Source organism: Notolepis coatsorum (assembly GCF_963971535.1).
Source record: "Notolepis coatsorum genome assembly, chromosome: 1".
NCBI classification, from domain to species: Eukaryota; Metazoa; Chordata; class Actinopteri; order Aulopiformes; family Paralepididae; genus Notolepis; species Notolepis coatsorum.
The window spans coordinates 31716628-31740444 of record NC_140165.1 but is presented as its reverse complement, the minus strand read 5'-3'; the positions used below and the strand labels follow the sequence as shown (position 1 = coordinate 31740444).

The 23817-nt window shown below is 42.4% G+C and overlaps 1 protein-coding gene across 1 annotated transcript in view; it reads left to right on the top strand.

Moving 5' to 3' along the window:
* Positions 1 to 23817, top strand: part of LOC311229008 (protein mono-ADP-ribosyltransferase PARP14-like) — a gene marked incomplete at its 5' end in the record, with an annotated part of 133212 nt that overhangs the window by 3752 nt on the left and 105643 nt on the right. The window contains 3 exons of the mRNA XM_084314999.1: positions 10866 to 11090; positions 11186 to 13449; positions 15350 to 15580. Coding sequence (XP_084171125.1) covers positions 10866 to 11090; positions 11186 to 13449; positions 15350 to 15580 — 2720 coding nt within the window. The remainder of the gene's footprint in view (positions 1 to 10865; positions 11091 to 11185; positions 13450 to 15349; positions 15581 to 23817) is intronic.

Here is a 23817-nt window from a genome sequence, read left to right as displayed (position 1 = left end):
ACTTTCCTTACTGTGTCTGCAACTGATGAACTCATGAACTCATGATGTCGAGCACCAGGAGATCCTGACTCTCTTCAAGAAATGGGTTCCCCATCTCTCTGATCACTGCTGTGAGGGACCTAACATGTTTTATGAAGGTTTCTTGCACTGCTGGCTGCTGCTTGTGGTGACGATTTTCACTTTCTGGGGTGCTTTCATTCTCAAAATCTGTAGTCATTCTGGCAATTTCTGGGCCTGCCACCATCCAGCGATGCAGTGCCCCAGGATTCTCTGTCAGGCCAACTGCTCCACCAGATCCTTTGATGAGTTTGTTCTGTTCGTGGCAGTGGTCAATTGCAATAGCAGTGAATTTGTGACTTGTTTTATGCACAACAAACTTTCCAACACGGAACTCCTCCAGGATGGATGGATGTTTATCAGAGAGGACCATCATGTCACGGACATGCACTGATAGCCACCTGGAGTAGTGAGTGTGGTCCAGAGCAAACATCCAGGGTAGTAGCTGTGTGAGGGTTTCCACATAGAGCTGAAAGTTGCCCTCCCGCAGTGATCTGACATATGAGCATGAGGACCTCAAGTGATAAGGTTTTCAACCAGTAGTCGAAAGGCACACTTTCCCTGACTCGCTGCAGGCACCATTCTTCAAATTGCTAGCAGCAGTAACTTGGTGGGCCTGTTTAGGTCCAGCTCAGCGGGTATCTGTCCAAATTCGTGAAATTCAAGAAGATGCCTGTCCAATGACACATAACCACTGCCTAGTGGTGGCTTGCTTGAGTGGGCAGGGCATTGCAAAGCTTCCCTTGTTTCCACTTGGCAGAGAGCACAGAGTTCCCAGTTAGTGGGGCAATGCAGCTTCTTAGACGTAGAAGGCTGGGCTGGATCAATCAGGATATGGCGTTTTGACATGATGCAGGCAAATTGTGCATCAAATTGCTGAATAGTGTCGTAGGCTGCCTTGCCAGTAGCTAGCTGACACATACAAAAATCCTGTAGTGAACATACCATATTGTATATATTGGTATTATTTTACGCATGTATTTATTTAAATTTCTTTGAACAAATGTTTTATATTTTCCCTTTTCTAACATAAAACTAGACAAACAATACAGTAACAGTAAAATTCTATGATAAGTCACAGGACAATGACAGAGATAGTAATAACAATAATGACAGTCCAGTAATTAAATCAAAATAAATGTAGATTAAAAGACATAAAAATCATAAATACAATACAATACAATACATGTGCTCTTGCTCGCTCTTCCTCACTCTTTCCTTCCCCTTCCCTCATACATAATACATCCACTATTCCATTTAACATCAGAAATTACAAGTTCATATGCTTCCCTTTATCTTCTCCACCACAGCTAACCAGATTGCTATGCTGGCTTCATTAACACCTAAAATTCGTGCAGTAGATATCTTTAGATAAATCACATCGAGATGGGTAAGAACCCATACCTTCCGGCACATTTTATCCGGTTGAATCCAGCGTGACCCTATCAACTTTTTGGCAGCCGTATGTACAGAGGTTGATAACTGAGAAACATCATTCAACAACAATACAGAAGGCAGTATAGGTATGGTCAGAGATAAAAATTCTGATAATTGAGTGGTTACTTTTTCCCAGAATATCTTAACAGGAGAGCATTCCCAATACATATGCATACATGTACCAAGAGCACCGTTTAAACACAAGGAGCATCGAGGGTCTTGTCTGAGCCCCATTAGTTGCAAACGTCTAGGAGTCAGGTAAATCCTATGAACAAAATTAAGATTAATCTGTTGATGATCCGGGTTGCGTGATGATAGCCGAACGTTTGCCCAGACTTCATCCCAATCAAAATTTACTTCCAAGTTTGGGATATCCTTCCTCCAAATCGAGTCTAGGGGAAGGACATCATACATGTATTTATTTTTGTACATATTTAGTGAGAAAAATGTCATTAACACCCTCTTTGGAGGAATTAATGGTGAAGAGGTTGGAGGTGGATTGGCTAACATTACACAATGGCTAGCTTGCTAGTTGCTAGCTAGATAGCTAACTGTATTTAATTTAATTTCATTCATCAACAGCTAGAAATAGTATTTGATCAATAAGAACATGATACAAATTCTCACCTGTCCATACATCAAAATCTCTTCTCTTCTCTCATGTGCACTCTTTTCAGGCTACTGCCCTCTGTTGGTCTACTGCAGTAAAATCATGCAACAAACTGACACATGGACACAAGGCCATGGCTGAGCAAGTGAATGTCTTTATTAGAACAAAACTGCCATTTTAACAAACATATATATTATTATAAAGGAGAATAATGGGACGAAAAGTAGAAAAATGCAATGCTGAGGTCAACGACCCCTCAAGGTCACCAGAGGTCATTCTGAAAGTGTTTCCACGTCTGAAATCACGATAGATATAGATGATATGCTGAAAGTTTCATGCTTCTTTCATAAAATGCACAATTAGTTTGCTTAACCGCCCCACTATACCTAACATCGTAATAATAATAATAAAAATGTGATAAATAAAACCGTGTATAGAAAACCGGTGTGGGGAGGTAAATGGGGTACGGGAAACAAACAACCGCCCCAGGTCAAGATCCCCCGCACTAGACTGAGTTGTTAAACAGTCTAATGGCTGTGGGGACAAAGGACCTCCTGTGCCGCTCAGTCCGCTCAGTCCGCAAGTGCAGGGAGATGAGCCATCCGCTGCGACTGCTGCTCTGCCCCACCAGGGTTTGGTGGAGAGGGTGGTTGGCATTGTCCATGATAGCCAGCAGCTACCTTCTCCAGTCTCCTGATCTAACAGAGGTTCCCAAACTTTTTTTTAACCAAGGTTCCCCTGAATATTTTCTTCTTCTCCAAGGCACCCCAACCCCCCCAATTTTTTTTTACATCTTATCAATTAACAGACCAAATCATGATTAATTATTGATGAATAATATTATGAATAAGTATCTTGTTTTGGCTGAAAATAATGCCTTTGTAATAATGTGTAATGACAATGTATTTCTCCAATGAGTTTTAACAGGATAATAAAAGTAATTAACATTCATGCATGGACAAGATAATGGCAAGAATGCATTAGCTCAGTCAAACCTTAATTTAATTAAAAACAAAAAATAGGCTTTGTTGTGCACATTTAGTGGGACACATGCGCCGGCTTTTGGGAGCAGAGTCTCTTTATGCAGGGAGAGATGGTGGACAGCGCAACACGCAGGTCCTCTTCCACTCCCAGCCGCGTGCATGTCTTGTTCTTGGCGTATGTGAGAGAATCACATTCATCATCCAGTTGTTCTTTTGTAAGGCATATCGTGCTCACTGGCAAAAGCCATCAGTTCAAATCGGAGCTCATAAACGCGGGATACAACCATACCCCGTGGCCACCAGCGGACCTCTGTGTGTAATAGGAGTGTAAGGCTGAGACAATATGCCATTTGGAAGAATCGATAAATCGGGACCAAATTATCGATAAATATAGAATCTTTTTTTATTTTATTATCTCTTAGATGCAACGGCCCACATGTTGGCGACCTCTAGTTGCTCGGGTGTGCATATTTCTTAATACAATATATATATCGAATTAAAGCCCTATTTGTTGCCTGTCGATAGCCCTTTCAGGTGACAAAGTCCATTCAGCGGTTCTCGAGTTACATGCCGATATGTGAGGCGTGCGCCGAAGTACACAGCACACTTTTTTTAATACCACTCCCGACTCTCGAGCCTCTACCTCCGTCAATCATTTGGCGATCTCGAAAGTCATTAGACAGGGTTGTAACCAATGAGTAGCGCTTTCCAATGGTACCCCAAGTGGGAATGAGCGAATCAGGGATCTAGGTGAAAACTCACGAGCCAAAACGGGAAGAGAATTCTCCGTCAAATGCATTGAAGTCTATGACAAAATCGTTTTCTGAGCTCTCACCTTTTACCAAAACCGCTTCTAATCACTAATTTCTGAACGGATATTTATGAAATTTGGACATGTACTACACAAGACTTCAGGCTATGGACTCAGCGTGTCTTCTCAGCCATACACATATTTGGGTAAATACTACTTCTGGACTACTAACTACTACAGAACAACATGAGTAACACGTTTTTCTACAACTCAAGTTCAGACCTATGTTACTCTATTTCATTAGCACTAAAAGTGAATTTTCTTTATTGTATCAGAAACCTAAGAATGTCATCTTTAAAAAAAGACCAGGCTCATACATGTGCTATAAGTATTAAAGGGGAACTATCTTATAAATGGCCTTTTTGAGTGTTTAGCATTGTTTCCTAGCTATGTGAACTTATATTAATATGATCTATGTCTCAAAATTCTCATATTGGCGCATTCTTCCAATTCTCCTCTCATAATATTCACCCTCACTGAACTGAGTCATTTGAAAATGTGCGCGATATGTGATGTCAGAAAGACACCGCTGCATGTTAATGTTCAGGCGACGACGCCGCTGCGCAGTGGTTTAGGAGCCCAGGCTCAAAACAGCTCGAGATCTTGAGGTAAAAAAAATGCTGTTTTTGAGGACTTGATTAGAAATACAAAACAATGAATAAAAAAATATATATATATTACAGAGGTGTTCCATAGACTCACAGGAATTGTGTAAAAGTGCCCAAATAGTGAAAGAAATAGTAAAATAGTTCCCCTTTAAGTATAGTATTTTGGTTTGCAAAAAAAGTATGCAGTCCTCAAAAACTAAAACTAAAATTACCATTAAAATACTGTTTTAAAAAATAAATAAAAATGTAACGTTAGTTTGTGTGTGTGTCACATGCACTCACTGTAATTTTTGCGATGCTGTAGTTGGCCCATGAGGCCACGACACGGACACACAAACTAAGGTTAAATAATATTTTTTTTTCTTAATCCTGGACTATTTTCAACGTTTTGGCTACTTTTGATTTCAATTGTATAATTCACATTTAAAAATGGTTTACCGTGGTATCTTTGGTAGCATTCTTTTCAGCACAGTCTCACATATATGACCTGACCGTTTGGTTTCATACTGTACATACTACTGTACATACTGTATAGACTGTATACTGCATAATGTGCAACCCAAAACAAAAAAACGATTTTAGAAGATGGGTTTTCCTACTCTGAGCGGATCTAAACATGCTGCATGAAGCCTTAGAAACAATGAAAATGCGCCCTCAGGTTGCCCATGTATAAACAATTATTTTCTTAATCCTCCAAAAACGGCACAAAAGAGCACGCCAAACAGCGAAGCTAGCATGATGTCCACCATGTTTTTTGGATCTTTACCGTCTCCAAAGCATTTCCTCTTGACTTGTAGTCAACTTGTAGTTCTGAGTCGGCAGTTTCCGGTATTTTTTACCGTTTACAGTTTCATTCTATGATCTAAAACGGCGAAGATATCCAAATAGATTACAATTTACGCATGCGTAAAAACGTATTAGCATCGAATTTAAATGATCCTCTTTCAGTTATTTATTGATCTATCGACACCAAATCAAAAGTAGCATGTACTTTCAGGTCTGCTCTTTTGATTCACGCTGAAAAAAATCCGGAAAATGTCAACAAATTCACTGGCAGACCTTATTTTATAATAATAAAAACATTTTTACATCGCCACTTATCGATTTCACGCAGTTATCGATAATGATCGATAAATCGATAAGTGGCCTCAGCCTTATAGGAGTGCCTCATGCTCGGACTTCATCTCATTGCAGAGTATGCTGAAAATCCGTGACTTCAGCGGGCGTGACTTGACGTAGTTGACCATTTTCACCACTTGGTCCAAGACTTCAGTGATGTCTTGATTGATTGATTGAAAAGTTTATTAACAGATTGCAGAATGGGTACAGTACAGTACAGCTCAATACATACAATTGTTAAGGGGATGCAGACCAGAGAAAGACTTTCGACTTGTTTACATCAGGGTCCCCCATTTTCAATTCATCATAACATATATGACATACAGATAGACAGTACTGCTACATCTATACATTTATGACATATCAGATTTGCAAATACAGTACTGTTTGTGATACAAAAGTGTCCAGAAAAGGAGTGTATATACATTTGGCATAGAAACTGTACATTGGAGGAGGTTGGTTGGGTGGGGTGGGGTTGGGTGGGTTGGGTGAGGGCTGTACATTGGAGGTGGGGGGGGGGGGGGGGGGTTGGGAAGGGGACACACACACATTTTACACTGTACATTGGAATATTGACAAAGCCTTACTTGGTCATTTACTGTACAACTAGGTTAGGACATTTGTAGGGGCCAGTTTTGAATTGCAGTCTCACGTAGGTGTTTTTTGAGAGTGTTTTTGAAGGTGGGTAGTGATTCACATTCCTTTACAGCTTTAGGCAGGGCGTTCCACATTGATGTGGCATAATTGCGAAACGTGTTTAGTCCCTTGTTTGATCCGAATCTGGGTTTTACATGATTTGTGGAGCTCCCTCTGGTGTTGTGATCGTGGTATTCACTGACCTTTGGGAAGTATTTTGACATGTACATGGGTACCTTGGTCGCGTAGTGTATCTTGTAGACCAGGCCCATTGCAAGTTGCTGTACTCTGTCGTCTACTCTAAGCCATCCTAGGTTGTCAAAGTGGGCAGGGGTGAGGTGGGTTCTAGGAGTCAGGTCAAGTAGTAGTCTGACTAGCTTGTTTTGAGATGTTTGTAATTTGTTTTTTAGTGCCTTTGAGGTGCTTTGGTACCATGAGGTGCAAGCATAGTCGTAGTACCCTTGAATGAGTGCTCCTGCTAGAGTCTTCAGGGTATTCTTGTTTACCAGAGAGGAGATCCGGTACAAGAATCGCGTTCGTTGGTTGACTTTTTTTATTACATTGGATGCCATTTTGTCACAGGAAAGATTAGCCTCTAGGATGGAACCCAGGTAGGTAATTTCATCTTTCCTTGTGATAATATTGTCACCCACTGTAACCGAGAAGCCGTCGGTCTTGCTGAGTTTGTTATTTGAACCGAAGAGAATGGACTCTGTTTTGCCCATGTGTAATGATAGTTTGTTGTCGGCGAGCCATATGCAGATTTTGCCTAGTTCCGAGCTGAGGGCTTTTTCAACCTGTAACTTGTTCTTGTCAGAGACCAGCAGGGCTGAGTCGTCCGCAAACAGGAACAAGTTGCAGTCACAAGCTGACGACATGTCATTTGCATAAATTAGGAATAGTAGCGGTCCTAGTATGCTTCCTTGTGGAACACCACAGCTCACTGTGAGGGGGGGGGATAGTGTACCGTTTACTTCCACCATCTGTTCCCTCCCCTCCAGGTAGGATTGTATCCAGCTCACTGATAAACTATCAAAACCAATTGCTTTTAGCTTGTCTGGGGGCATAGCCTTGGCGACGAGGGCTTCTCTGTAGCGTGCAGTGGGTTATCTGCATGTCTGGATTTTCCCTTCTCATGTTAGTTACAAAGCCCTTCACTCTCCCGTCATTGACGCAGCCCCGTCTGTGCAGATGCTGACACACATTCCACAGTTAACCCCTTATGCTGAGGGAACATTTAGCATAAAACTGGTCTGGTCTCTTTTGAAAGGAAACATTCTGAACATTCTTCCACAACAGGAGAAGAATCACTTCTAATGTAATAGAGTTAGTGGTTTGAACACACTGAAATTAAAGTTTTGCTTACTCATGTTTTGTTTACTTGTTGCCAGATGAATGTTTTTGAGTTCCAGCTGAGAGGTAGGAGCTGCAAAACAATAACTGTTCCATAGCCTGAAGTCTTATCTACAGTACAGGTCCAAGGTTTATAACAATCCCACGGAAAATGTGTGTTTTACAGATGTTTTTGTAAACCTTGTATCGGTAATAATTCGTCCAAAATGGCCGACCGCTCGTTCATTTCGACGGCGAGTGAGAAATTCTCCAAACAAACAAGTTATTAATCTTCTTCTCTCCCTTTACCGTAGGAATCAACCCTCATGTAAGATTAGCTCCAGAATTTCATTGGCTACAAAAACGGTCAATCATTTTCACCGTCTGGTGACTGGTCTGTTTAGAAAAAATTACTACCTCCAGTTTCGGCTCTCAATGACCGGACAAATCACCACTGACTCTGAAAATGATTGACCGTTTGTGTAGCCAATGAGATTCTGAAAAGAATGACATCTTACTTAAGTTGGTTTTCTGAGACAGAGAAGCGGTAAAAGCGTACCGTATGCAAGAGAATGAATGTGCGCCTGTCTCGGAGCATTGATCTGTTGTGTGAGAAGGGGGTGAGAAGGGGTGGGGGTGGTGTATGTGACAAGAGATTACTGGGGGAGGGCGAGAGGGGACTGGGCTAGTGTTGACTCATCTCCAAAAAAAATTTAACGCCTAAACATACCATTACATAAAGATGTGTAAAACACATTTTTGTGATATTGTTATCAACTTTGGACATGTTCTAGGTAAGACTTCAGGCTATTCCCCCAGCATTGCTTTCAGCTAATAACTATAGAGTAGATGGTTCTGCAAAATAATTCTGACAAATTAGAAATTATTTCAGTGTGTTCAAACCTCTGTAAATGATTCCTGTTGTGGAAGAAAAGAGGCCAGACTTATGCATCTGCTGCAAATGGTTCCTGAATAGTGCCCAATTTACTTTCAGTATGCAATCGACAAGCGTTTTAAAGGAAAACTCCAACATTTTGGGAAATTAGCTTATTTAACATCTTCCCTGGAGTTAGACAAGAAGATACATACCTTTTTTGTCTCTGTGCGTGCATTTAGCTCTGTTAGCGTAGCTTAGCTTCATCACTGGAAGTGGGGGGGTTTTGCCCTACAGTCACCAAATACACTCTAAATACAACTCCAAAACGTTCTTGTAAACATGTTGTGACCTGTGTATTTACCACGTGGAGAAATAAAAAATAATTGAATTCGACAATTACGTTTTCTAAGCAGATATACTCGGAACAATTTTTTGCCGAACGACTCCTCTCTGCGCGCAGTCAGTGATTTCTACGTGGAAGCCGTGTTTGTTTACATGACTTCCTTTCTGGGGGTTTTCAAAATAAAAGAGCGACGTCTATAGCAGCGGAATACGTTTATTTTGTACATTATCTAACGTTAACACGAACCTAAACTAACGTTACAACTAACCTAAAGTTAGTTTAGGTTTGTGTTAACGTTAGATAATGTACAAAATAAACGTATTCCGCTGCTATAGACGTCGCTCTGTTATTTTTAAAACCCCCAGAAAGGAAGTCATTATATTTGCTTTAGTGACCGTCCGGCTCTGTGTTAGCTCCGAGCGTGCAGTAGTTAGTATTATATTATCAATACCAGCCATTGGATTACTGTTTTCTAAATTGGGGAGGCTTTTAATCGTCAAGGTAAGAGGATTTTAAGTCATGGTATCCATAAACTTCAATCAGTTCGGATCCTTTGAATGAATGAGAATGTAAACAAACACGGCTTCCACATAGAAATCACTGACTGCACGCAGAGAGGAGTCGTTCGGCAAAAAAAATTCGGAGTATATCTGCTTAGAAAACGTAATTGTCGAATTCAATTATTTTTTATTTCTCCACGTGGTAAATACACAGGTCACAACATGTTTACAGGAACGTTTTGGAGTTGTATTTGGAGTGTATTTGGTCACTGTAGGGCACTAGGGAACGTCAGGCTGCAAAACCCCCCCACTTCCAGTGATGAAGCTAAGCTACGCTAACAGAGCGACTGTTCCCTAAGCTAAATGCACGCACAGAGACAAAAAAGGTATCTTCTTGTCTAACTCCAGGGAAGATGTTAGCTAATTTCCCAAAATGTTGGAGTTTTCCTTTAACAAATTCAAGCCGATATGTCGGCACCCCCGGACCCGTGCCGCGTACCCTCAGTTTGGGAACCCCTGCGTATAGTGCACTACCTTCTCCAGTCTCCTGATCTTACTCTCTATAATACACTACCTTCTCTAGTCTCCTGGCCTTACTCTCTATAATACACTACCTTCTCCAGTCTCCTGGTCTTACTCTCTATAATACACTACTAGGCCTGCCACGATAACACATTTTGCTGGGCGATTAATTGCCCCCGAAAATATCGCGATAAGCGATATTATTGCGACCGGTTAGAGAATTTTTTTGAGAAATTTATTTCCCAAAACTTTTATTTTGAAGCCCACCGCTCCGTCTTTTCCGGTGTTTAAGACTTTTATTTTGAAGCCCACCGACCGGACCGGAAGTATTGTTGTGATTATCCTAGCCGACAACTTGTCTCGTCCGGTTGTGTTTTTTAGCTTTAACGTTAGCTACTAACGTTAGATGCAGCTACTACAGGCAATCAACGATGAGGAGGAAGCGTCAAAGCAGTATATAATAGAATAGCTGTGGTGCGTAGGCACTGCAGCACGACTCGAAAACGACCCGTTATAATAAATTAATTCATGTTTAACTTGTCCCCGTCTCCAGTCCTTTGACTAGCCCCACCCGTTCATTGTAAACAATGATGCATGTAATTGTATTAACGTTATTCTGTGTTATTCTAACGTTACACTACAAATAACGCTACTTGGTTAAAAGGAGCAACACTATTGAGAAATGTAGTTATATGTGGCGTTGCTACTGCCCCACGGAGCTCCCGTGCTGTGCTCTGTAGTAACGCCAGCGGCCCCCCATACGGAGAGAGACTGACAAGGGGCACTGGTTCCGCCTCATTAAAACAAACGCGCAAATAGCAATTAATCGCGCCCGTCAAAATCATTGCATTCATTTTAATTATCGCGGCAATTAATCGATTTATTGCTTATCGCGGCAGGCCTATACACTACCTTCTCCAGTCTCCTGATCTTACTCTCTATAATACACTACCTTCTCCAGTCTCCTCTGATCCAACACACTCTATAGTGCACTGTATTGTATCTGACTTGTGTTTTTATTACTCAACAGAAAACATTGCTTTCATTACCGGCTGCCCCAGCAACAAGATTGTCAAGAATAGGGGAATATCTGTCCGAGCTCTAGACGTCACGACCAAAGTTATAATTGAAGACATACCAAATGTCAGCCAAGACTACCTTCACCTGTACTTTGACAAAGACGGCATGGATGTGGAACATGTCCTGTCCAATGACGAGGAACAATCTGCTATCATCACCTTTAAAAACCCCAAAGGTAGAGTGATTATGTTATTCTCTATCTGCATAATGATCTACGTGTGTTTGTAAGGGTCTGACGTAAAAAATGTCACGTTTTTTTCTTCTGACCAGCTGTTCAGAGAGTCGTCGAAAAGAAGCATGTCATCATGATGAAACCTATCAAGGTTTTTCCTTTCTATGAGTCCTTGGGAACAGCCCTCTATGGCAAAGACAAACCTATACCCAACCTCCCCGCTGCCTTCTCAGAGAGTGTCGATCCTGCTATTTGTGCTTACCTTCACAACAAGCATGAAGATGCCAAGAAGCTCTACAAAGAGATGGAGAGCCAATTCTGCAAACTCAGCTTCAAACAATCGACTGTGTGCTTAAGCCCTCTACCTTCTCTGCTCCAGCGAAAGGGATTCAAAGGCAAGGACGTCCATGAATGGGCAAGTGTGGTGAAGGTGGCCTTAGAGCGAGCCCTATCCACATTCAGTTCTCTTGAGCTGCAGGTTCAGTCGACTGTGTGGGAAGAGTCCGAAGCAGAGGTCAGACGAGCGGCGTTGAACAAGACTGTGATTGTAGTTGCTGATAAAGATAAGGGTCTCCTATCAGTGGCAGGCGTCAAGGACCATGTGGACCGACTGGAGAAGCCTCTCCGGGAGATTCTGCTTGGGATTTCCCAAAAAGTCCAGAGAGAGAAATCGAGCAAAACGGAGGAGATCCAGTTGTCGTCGTCTGTTTACCACCTCTTGTTTCAAGATGGCCTTCAGGACAAGATATTACGTGAATACCCTGAGCTTAAAATAGCATACAATAAGGAGAGCCAGATGTTTGTCACTTATGGCTTAATCGATGAGGTTGGAAGTGCAATCAAAAAGATAATGGAGGGAGTGCTGGCGCTAAAACGTCAAACATTGCATGTGGATGACTTTGTGCTTGATTTCTTGAAGGCTGACGATCAAGAAAAGCTCACAAGCTCTCTTCTCACGTCTAAGAACATAGACGCAGCTCTTGAGATAAGTGAAAAGACGGTGCAGCTCCTAGCTGTTTCTGACAGTGCTCTCAATAAAGCTGAGGAGGAATTAAAAAAACAGCTGATCTCTCGAAATACTGACATTGAAGACAGGGAGGTCCTGAAGATGCCAGAGTGGGATAATCTGGTCACTGATCTGGAGAAGACCACCAATTCGTCGTTCAGCAAAGTTTTGATTCAGACACTTGCTACTGCGCCAGGTCAGCAAGTAGTGGTGTCAGGCTTCAATGATGCTGTTGAACTAATTTGCAATAAACTTGATGATTTCTTGCACCAGAATGCTAGAGTTGAAGAAGTTGTCACAGTCAAGCCTGACACCATAGTCAGATATATTCAGGAACATAAGCGAAATACTTGGTCAAGCAAAGTGAAAGACGGAGTGGTTGTTACCTTCAATAAAGAAGCCATCTGCCTAAGTGGTTCCAGAGCCAATGTCAGAGACTGTAAGGACCTACTTGATGGTGTTGTCTCTTCAGTAGTCTCTGATACTCTGAAAGTCCCCAAGCCTGGAGCAAAGAAGTTCTTCAAGGATGCAGAAACTATGTACGTTTCATCAATCATGAACACCACAGGCTGCTTGGTCCAGTTGGTCGATGAGCTTGATGGCAGACAGGATTCCTCCCCTAGAAGACAACATAATCCCACATACCAGTTTCAGACACCCGACGGAGTAGAAATAGCTGTTTGCCAGGCTGACATGTGCAGTTACCCGGTGAATGCCATCGTAATTCCTTCTGATGAGAATTTGAATCATAGTGGAGGCCTGGCCTGGCCACTCCTGAATGCCGCTGGCCCTCAGCTGGGGGAAGAGTTGGACAGAATCATAAAGCAGAGAGGACCGCTCAAACCAGGAGACTGTGTTGTAACCGGGGCAGGGGGCCTGCTTAGCTGCAAACAAATCATCCACGCAGTGGGACCCCAATTTGTTTCACTTGATTCAAAGAGGTCCAAGGGGCAGTTGAGGAGAGCTGTTAGAAGAAGCCTAGAACTGGCAGGAGAGCACGGCAGCCTGTCAGTAGCTCTGCCAGCCATCGGCATAAACCGTGGATTTCCTCTCATCTTGTGTGCAGACACTATCGTCAAAGCGGTAAAGGACTATTGTGACAATATGTATGGTAACAACACCCTGAAGAGCATCCATTTTGTGGACCGAGACGACATAACCGTTCAGGCCATGGAGTCGGCTGTCCGGAAGGCATTTGGAGACGACGGCGTCAGTCCTTCTCATCAGGACAATGCTACTGGACCCGCCACGTCTCATCATGGTGGACTGGTTCAGAGTAAGACCAACTCTGATCAATGGCTGACCAAAGAGGGGTTGTGCATCACTCTGACAAAAGGGAACATCGAGGATGCTATGGTAATTGCGACTTTTTAATATCTTCAAGTAAAAACTGACCAAAAAAGAGGACCTCTGTTTTTGAAAGGGAACTCTTTTCTTTTTAGAGGATTATTTTCTGGTTTACTTCAGCTCTGATGCGATCCCAGTCTCAGTTTCTGTTCACACTAGGGGTGTAATGGTACACAGAAGCCACGGTTTGGTACGTACCTCCGTTTTGGCATCACGGTTTGGTATGAGTCTGGTACAACAGGAAAAAAGCAACAAAAATCCCCAATGTATAAGGCTAGGTTTCTTTTAATTTATTTTGAACAGACAGTAGTACAAGTTGTACTTTGTTCCACCTAGGCTTGCCGCGGTAGTCGGTGATACAGGTGTTATTTGGTATTCAGGCATGCATCAAGTAACGAGAATAGAGTAGATTTAACTTCACATGAAGCAGAGAAAAATACTCCAGAAACTAGACAACATGTTACACAACAATGGATTTATCAATATTTTGGATTTAAAGGGGAACTCCACTTTTTTGGAAATTAGCTTATTTAACATCTTCCCTGGAGTTAGACAAGAAGATGCATACCTTTTTTGTCTCTGTGCGTGCATTTTAGCTTTGGGAATAGACGCTCCGTTAGCATAGCTTAGCTTCATCACTGGAAGTGAGGCAGGACAGTAGCCTTACAGTGCCTTACAGTGTATTGCAAGGTCTGACATTGACCAAACTTGATATGCATGACCTTGGTGGGCTCTAGGTCAACTCCTGAAAAGGGGGTCAATGTCAGACCTTGCAATCAAAAGTTAGGGGGCGCACTGAAATTATGGCAAGGGTTATTAGCCCCCTAACTTTGATTGCAAAGTCTGACATTGACCCCCTTTTCAGGAGTTGACCTAGAGCCCACCAAGGTCATGCATATCAAGTTTGGTCAATGTCAGACCTTGCAATACACTGTAAGGCACTGTAAGGCTACTGTCCTGCCTCACTTCCAGTGATGAAGCTAAGCTATGCTAACGGAGCGTCTATTCCCAAAGCTAAAATGCACGCACAGAGACAAAAAAGGTATGCATCTTCTTGTCTAACTCCAGGGAAGATGTTAAATAAGCTAATTTCCAAAAAAAGTGGAGTTCCCCTTTAAACACAGCAGCAGCTTGTCTGGAGAGGAGCTCAGAGGACCAGTCCAGAACAGTAAAAGTATGTATGCGCATTCGTCTTTTTTTCTCTGCTCAGGTTCCACCTAGTGTCGTATAGTCCCCCCTGAGACGTATTCGTCATATGGCTCCCCGTACCGAACCGCGAAGTCAATACTGTGACATCAGTACCATGAAATCAGAACCATGACGTCAGTGCCATAAAATCTGAACCATGACGTCAGTACCGTGAAATCAGAACCGTGACATCAGTACCATGACGTACCATTACACCCCTAGTTCACACCTACATCCTTTCACAAATAACCCCTTTGTGGCTGTCATGGATAGCAGTTTGGGCTTTGTGATGTTAAAAGGACATAATATTAACATCATAAGGCTGAAAGATACATTTATTATTTAATTGATTCAGGCTTATTGTGGTTTAATATGATCATGGTCTGTTTTCAAACACTAGCCCTTAAATACTGAGTCTTATGCAAAATTGTCTTAGTCCTGAGCATGCGCATTGTGCATTACACTCGAGTCCAGGAAAAAGTACAATACCCAGGTTCATGACGATGATGAATTATGCTGACCAAAGCAACAGCACAGCCATTTACAACAATGGAGTTATGTGACTTCTGGATATGAGCTAGATGGACTATACATGTTAGTAGGAGAAATGCATTGTATGTTTTGGTCTTTTCATATGTTGACAATAAGAAAAATATGTATTTATACAAGCTTGATCTGACAAGCCACATGCAACTGAAAATATTTTGTTTCTGCATGTTAGACTGAGGTCGTTGTGAACACCGTGGGAGAGAACCTTGAGCTGAAAGGTGGAGCCGTTTCAAGGGCCATTCTTGGTAAAGCGGGACCTAAACTTCAGGACTTGATACATCAAAGCCAAACCAGAGGAAAAGTGGGTGATGTCATCATTACTGCAGGCTGTCAGTTGAAGAGTAAAAAGGTCTTTCACACCATCGCCCCCTACTGGGACAAGGGACAAGGCACAGCTGAGAAGGTAAAGTGTTTACATGTTGTTGTAAAGAAGTAAACTAGTTTTTCACAATAACTGTGGCGGCTGGGTGGCGCAGCGGATATTGCGCTCGTCACCAATGCAAGAGACTCCGGTCTCTAATCCGGGTGTCAGCATTGCCTCTGGCTTGGGCCGGCCGTCATACTAACTCATTGGCAGAGTTAGCAGGTGGAAGTCAATGGGTGGTAATCTGGACGTTGTGGACAGCGACTCCTACAGGTCGGTTGGGGGACGCCTGCACAGCACAGACAAGAAATGGTAAGGGTAGTGTGAGTGTCGAACTCTTTAGGAGAAAAGAGAGCCAAATGTATTTTATTGACTCAAAATTACATATATTATTTATCCAAAACAAATGGTACAATTTAAATGTCCCCTAAATGATCAAATGTACTCCTTGCAACTATTTTCAAAGTAAATTGAAATTAAATGAACTTTAGGGGTAAAAAGAGAATAATTTACATCAGGCATCTATGCGGGCAGCATGGGAGGGCTTGACTGGTTTACCATCTGGCATCTATGGGGGCAGCCCAGAGGACTTGCATTAAAACCCCAGCTCATTCAGTCAGTCATGGAGTGAGCTCATTGTGCTCAGTGAGTTAGCTGCAATCAGACCAGGAACGTGATGACCCAATGGTATGTTTACATTTACCTTCCCTGCTTGCTTAGGCCATGGTTAGACTAGTGTATTCCTGGCGTTTTTTTATACGTTTTTGACGACGTTTGATGTCCCTATTACACAGAAATGCGTTTTTTTGGCGTTTTTTTGTGGATACGGCTGAAACGCAAAATTGTGTTTGCGTTTGGAGATACGCAAAAAAAACGAATCGACAACAGCGTGTAGTCAGCACGCTAGCCGTTGTTGCGAAAACGCCCATGCGCAGTAGATACCATCGCGTGCCCTTCCGGTGACAACAGTGTGTGTGTTTGGGACATTATAGCTCCGTGTCCCAAATAGCTTCAGCTACCATGTGTTGTCAAGTTATTGTTATAAGGACCCCAGTCCAAGCTACAACAGTCTGCATTCCCTTAACAATTGTTTGTATTGAGCCGTATTGTATTGTACCCATATGCAATATGCTAAATAAAGTTTACATCCATTCATTCTGCTAGCATTACCGATTGCATGAGCAGCTGGCTCAGTTAGCTCAGAGCTCCTATTTCAACTTAACAAGCATTAAACAAAATGGCCCAGTCATCTATTCACCTTTGTTTAATACACACAGCGTTGTCTCTAATGTTATCTAACTACTGATAGCTCGCGATATCATCAGTTTTGGTGCTGGCTAAGTAGCGTGAGCTAACGTTAGCTTCTAGCCACAATGCTATATTGTTATAATGGCATACTCCATTGACGTTAGCATGCAGCTAACAATGCTACCGATCGTTTTTTAGACTAAACTATCCGCTCTTGGTGGTCACTTGTGTTGATGTTAGTTTTGTTTCATCAACAAATGACAGGCAGAACACACTGTGAATGTATCCGTTTTGTTTATTGCACTTTTATTAGGCTTTGCTGAAAAAGAATTGCTGCATTGAGTAAATAGGCAAGATGGTGGCGCGGCATAGGCGCCTGCCTTATTGACATTTTCTTTGCTGGAGCTTCCAGGAAGTGTATTGGCACATTCGTTCTGATTGGTTGAAATTGCCTTCATGTTTGCCACCTACTGCCACCTACTGCTTTGGCAGTGTACTACATCAGTGTGCTCGGGTGACAAAACGAAAAAAAAACGAAAGTGTGACTCGAGGCGCACGACGTCGCGGCGATACGCATATGAAAACAATACGAAGATGATACGAAAGGTGTAACCGCTGCCTTAATGTGCATGTGCTCTGCTTGCTTTATGATTATGTGCTCTGCTTGCTCTGTTCATGTGCTTTGCTTGTGTTAGCTGTTAGCTCCCTAGCATATTAACTAGCATGTTAGCTTTGCTCATCATGAAATGTTTGTAGCATGTTAGCTTTGCTCAACATGCTATGTTTGACATGCGGCCCCAGTGCACCCTGGGAAATGGTGTTTCTGTAGGCCTGTAATGTCTGGCATTACAACAGTTTGAATATATTGTTTGAACATTTTGATGCATGACATTCATGACATGGTTAAGTTTAAAGAACAATGTTGATTGGTGTAATAAATAAGTAAATACTATATAATATAGGTTATATATGGTATGTGGTATATATATATATATATATATATATATATATAAATAGATACATATAATATAGGTTATATGTGGTATATATATATAAATAAATAATAGATAAATATATATAAATAAATAGATAAATATATATATAATATAGGTTATATGGTATATATATATATATATATATATATATATATATATATATATAATAATAAATAAGAATAATACAAAATGTCAAATGTATTGGTAAATGCTGAATGAATGTTCTTAATGAAAATGCATTTGGTAATTGTTTATTTGAATGAACTGATAATATAGGCTAAATGTATTAATGTTAACTATAATTTATGGTATTATTATAGCCTATGTATTTATGTTGATGTTGAAACATTTTCTTTCATACCCTTTCAGGTTTATAACCTGCTATTGTGACTGCTATTGTGACAACCATTTGTCAACCAATTAAATGACAAACAAAGGTCAAAGAAGTCACATAGTTATATCCTTCCTTTATCACGTTGCCTGAGCCCTTCAAGTGGGGAAAATAAGAACAAACTTGACAGTGAGCCTCCCACACGTTACACCTCACCAATGAGAGTCCGCGCTGGCAGATGAAAAGATGTGACAGGCTGCCTCCTCGTGTACCAGAGGGGACACGTGATGCAAGGCTTCTATCCTCCCTACAGCCGACCAGTGGGAGGCATATGCGAGCAACGTTCAAGACAGGGGAGGGGAGAATTGGAAACACGAAATTGGGATGGGAGAAAAATAGAAAATAAGGAGAAAAGGTGGATAAAAAGAAAAAGTACAATAACTAAGTTCTAGGGCTCAATTTGCATGAATCTAGATGCAAGCATGAACACAGGTGTGAACTCATAGTGCTGGCGCACGTAAGTGTGTCCAACTTTTATTCGTTAATTTGGTGACCAGATATGCAAGCACATCCATGGCACAGCGCAGGGTTGGAGTAGATGAAGACATTATTAGCAGGTGAGGTTGGAGTAGAGGAAGACATTAGCAGGTGAGGTTGGAGTAGAGGAAGACATTATTAGCAGGTGAGGTTGGAGTAGAGTAAGACATTATTAACAGTCAGTTTGTAGTAGAGGAAGACATTATTAACAGTTCAGGTTGGAGAAGTTCAGCTTACCGTCCATCGATACCGAGCATTCTTCTTGCTAATATCCAGTCGCTGGAGAACAAGATGGATGACCTCAGGGTGAGGATCAGATTCCAACGGGACGTAAGAGACTAACATCCTATGTCTGATGGAAACATGGTTGACGCCATTAACACCAGATCAAGCCATCAGCCCATCTGATTCCTTCTCTGTTTTCCGTGCGGATAGAACTGAGGAGTCTGGAAAGTCCATAGGAGGTGGGTCTGCTTTCTCATTAACAACAAATGGTGCAGCCCCAAGGGGATAAAGATCCTCTCCCGCTCCCTCTCGCCGGACCTGGAACATCTGTCCATTCTATGTCCGTTTTATCTCCCCTGGGAATTCACAGCCATCATCACAGCAGTATACATTCCACCTCAAGCTGATACCGGCAAAGTACTAGCGGACCTCCAGGTCACGTTAAACCAATATCAAATCAAGTATCCAGACGTGGCCATGGTGTTGGCTGGCGACTTCAATAAGGCAAATCTAAAAAAGGTTATGCCAAACTTCTACCAACTAGGGATGCCCCGATCGATCGGCCAGCTGACGTTAGTTTACTGTTCAAAACGAAATGTCCCATTGAACTAAAGTTCTGTCTTAACGTCATCTAGCCGGCTAGCAGTAGCTACAGATAGCTCTTGATATCAATGTCTTATAACATTGATTTAATGCGTATTCGAGCTGAGGGCTTGCTGAATGTGAAATGACCAAAGCATAACGTTACCAATAGGGTCCCGCTGCAGCGCCGGAGAATCCTTTTTGGAGCTGGGCTACTAGAGTACACACAGACAGTGGAGCTGTTTGCAGATAGCGAGCATTTTGACTTGTTGCGTGGTGGCGATGTCTCGCAGATAATACAAGTACAAGTCTAATTATATAATATATATATTTTATAAAAAAAAAAAAAAAAAAACTTTTTATATAAAATAATTTTTAATTTCTTTTTAATCAAAAACGAGCGGTATCGGATCGGTATCGGCCGATATGGCTCACGACGATCGGTGATCGGTATCGGTGGCAAAAAACGTGATCGGGGCATCCCTACTACCAACACATACATACACCACCAGAGAAGGGAAAACGTTGGACCACTGCTATACTCCATTCAAGCAGGGTTACAAAGCGCTCCCGTTCCATCTGACCACAACGCCATTTTCCTGATGCCCGGAAATAAACACTGAGCACGAGAGGCTGTGGTGACTTGAGAAGTGACGCGGTGGTCCGAGCAATCGGGCCACATTACAGGACGCACTGGATGACGTCAACTGGGACATGTTCCAATCAAGTTCCAGTGACGTCAGTGGGTTTGCGGATGTTGTTGTTAGCTTCATAGCAACATTAGCTAACAGCATCGTCCCCACAAAAACAGTTTGGGTGTTTCCGAACCAGAAACCGTGGGTTGACAATTCCATCCGAGTCGCCCTGAATGCTTACAACTCTGACCGTGCATCCGGAAATATGGACAAGTACAAAGCAGCAGCTTACAGTTTGCGCAAGGCAGTGAAAGCAAAACGGATATGGGAACAAACACACTCTCGGTGACGTAGCACAGCGTGAGGAGAGCGTTTATGGCGGTGAACACTAGGAAATGTGCAGGCCCAGATCAGATAAAAGGACGGATACTTAAGTCGTGTGCTAACCAGCTAGCCCCAGTGTTCACCACTATATTCAACCTATCCCTGGCCGAGTCCGTGGTCCCTGCCTGCTTCAAGGTGTCCACTATAATCCCTGTACCAAAAAACTCCTCCCCAGCAGGCAGGGCTGTACAACTTTTCTTGCACATAGCACTGGTGCTACAGAGGTTGATCGTTTTTAGCACAGGCCAAAATCTTGTAGCACAAGTATAAAACGTGTTATATTTGTAACAGTCACAAATGTGCCTATTGTATTTGTGTTATTTAGTTGCAGTGCCATGTTTGGCTGTCATTTTCATGCTGACAAGTTGACGTCACACAGCCAGACACGTTACGTGTAAGGAATTATGGGATTTGGTGTTGGGTGTATGGACTCTACTAGGGGTGGGAATCACCAGTTTCATCACGATACAATATCGATTCTTTGGACAACGATGCGATATTTGCCGATATCTGCCACGATACGATACAATGCAGGTGCCTGCAATCGATATGAGATGATATCATAAGCCCATTTAACACAATCAGTAACATTTAGATAAACTCAAAGGTAACAAATATAATTTGAAAAAAATAAATTCTTCCAGACATTTAAATGAAAAACTATTTATTTTTAATACAAATAGACCTCCTGTTAACTATAAAGTGCCACGTTTTGATATATTGAGCTTTAAACTTTAAGTAAAAATGTTTTCGAACATGCAACCTAAAACCCCTTCCTCTCCCAAACCGTTCCTGCAATTGTTTTATGTTGCATGATGATCATGCATACATTTATTATGTATTGTATTTTTTATGTTTAAATATCAACATTATCTGTCCACCCTCAGTACATTTACTATCAATATAATATACTCGTCTGACATCATATCTTTTCAAACGCACACACACAGAAGGGAGAATGCCCCCCCCCCCCCCTCCTTCCCAGTCCCCACTCTGCTGTTCTCCATCGCTCTGAACAGGGCTTTAGCTTGTTGTAAGCTTATGCTAACGTAACGTTAATTCCGGTCTTAAACACGACGTGGTCATAAAGGAATGGCGAGGATTGCAAAGCATGTTATTGTTATATGCATTTGACCCGTTGAGGAATAAAACAGCAGGGATTTGTTTTGGGTCGCGAAATAGGCACACTAGCCTTGCTATGTTGCAATGTGTGTGTTCCAGACGCTACTGCTACTACTGAGACGAGTACTGCCGTGTGCTGTAGAGCGGATATGAGTCACGACACCACGGATTTTCAAAATAAGAGTATAGATATGAACTGAGCGTTGCTAGCTGCCGGAGCAATAGTTATTATAGCTGGAGCTGCGCTTAGGCGGAAATGAGACCCGCTACAGGATTTTCAAAATAAGAGTATCGACATGAACCGAATGCCTATCGCACCAGTGCTACTGAAGTAAATCCATTCATCACACAGACCGATGTTGCTGTAGCACGTGCAACATATATCTCGCACTGTACAGCCCTGCCCACCAGGGATGACTATGACTGTGTGGCCAGGTTCAGCTCCAACTCCATAGTGAAGTTTGTGGACGACACAGTGGTGGTGCGTCTGATCTCTAACAATGACAAGAAGGCTTACCGGGAGGAGGTTGATATCCAGGCACGCTGGTGCCGGGATAACAGCCTACTCCTGGACATTGGTAAGACCAAGGAGCCGATCGTGGATTTGAGGGGAATACACCTTGCAACCATCAACTCCTCCCTCAACTCGGGGGTGGTCCCCACCTCCCTAAAACAAGCCAGAGTCACACCGCTCATAAAAAAAACAACCATGAACCCCACCGTCATAGGCAACTATCGTCCTGTCTCTCTTCTCTCCTTTTCTAAAACACTTGAACGTGCTGTATCCAACCAACTTACTGCTTATCTCTTACAGAATTACCTCCTAGACCCTAATCAGTCAGGCTTCCGGACTGGCCACTCCACAGAAACGGCCCTCATTGCAGTCACAGAGGCACTTCAGTTAGCAAAAGCTAAAGGCCTCTCCTCTGTCCTGATTCTCCTAGATCTATCTGCAGATCTATCTGCATTTCCAGTCCTGAAGCCTGGTGAAGAGACAGCGAATAGGCCCTTTTCATACTCCTAGTTGAATTTGATTACTTGGAACAGTGTGAACTTGTGTAACATGACTCCAGTTTATAAAAGTCTACTTTTTCTTTAGCCAGTTGCTCAGTTGTCATTTTAAGATTACAGAGCTGACATTTTCTTCTGCACAATGTGGCCTGCCAAAGAAAACAGTCTCTCACATGGCACTGTAGACGTAGGTGTAGCCAAGTACTTCTGTACAACATGGGCCAGCTTAGCATGGGCACCTGTGTCTACCTCTCCCTGTGCATGTATGCGTGTTCCTTGTCTATGTTGCACTGTCTGTTTGCAAGTAAGTGTTCCCTATGTTTGATGTTCTTGTTAGAGTTAGTTATTTTGTTTTCCCCTTTTCCCCTCTTGCAGTTTTTACTGCGAGGTTTTGTTTTTGTTAGTTGTACCCTTGTTCTGTTGTTATCTTATGTTATTAAAAACCCGCCTTCGTCTTGTCTGCTCCTGGGTCCTGTTGCACCACCACACCATATTGTGACAATACCTAGAGTTTTGTCTGTGTACAGTGCCTCATCATCAGACTGAGTCTGACCCCATCAGTAGGAGGGCCATCTTTTTCTTGGGTGGTTCTGGTTCCATGTTGAAGGAAATCGATGATTTGCATTTGGTTTATAACTTATAGATATTAGTTTATACTTGTTAAACTATAAACGCTGAGGAGGACAGCTGCCATGTATGTGTGTGTCTTGAGTTAGACGGTGGACGGCCCAGACAGGGCCTTTATCAGCTGAGCTCCCAACCCTCAAAGATAACCAACGAGCCACGGTCATCATCCACAGCAGCGCAGTGGCAGTCTGGTCATCACTTAGAAGTGATGGGGGCAGGGTAGAGAGAGAGAGAGAGAGAGAGAGAGAGAGGCTAACAGCCGTTGCTAGGGAAATACACTTTTATAGCTGGGGGTTCTTCCGGGTTAAGTCAGACTAGGAGACGAGGCAGACGCGTTGACAGAGACTGCAGTAAGCTGGAGGGTGGGGGATGGGAGGCCCCTCCACTAGGACGGGCCATATATATATTTTTTTGGGAAATCAATCGAGTGGGGTGTCTAAAATATGTGTTGTTTTGTGGGGAATTCAAATATGGGATTATTTTTCAGATCGGATAACTCTAACCTACATCGTTTTGGATTTCAAAATGGCAGATTTTACAATTTTTCACCCCTTGGCCATACATGGATGCCAACATGAA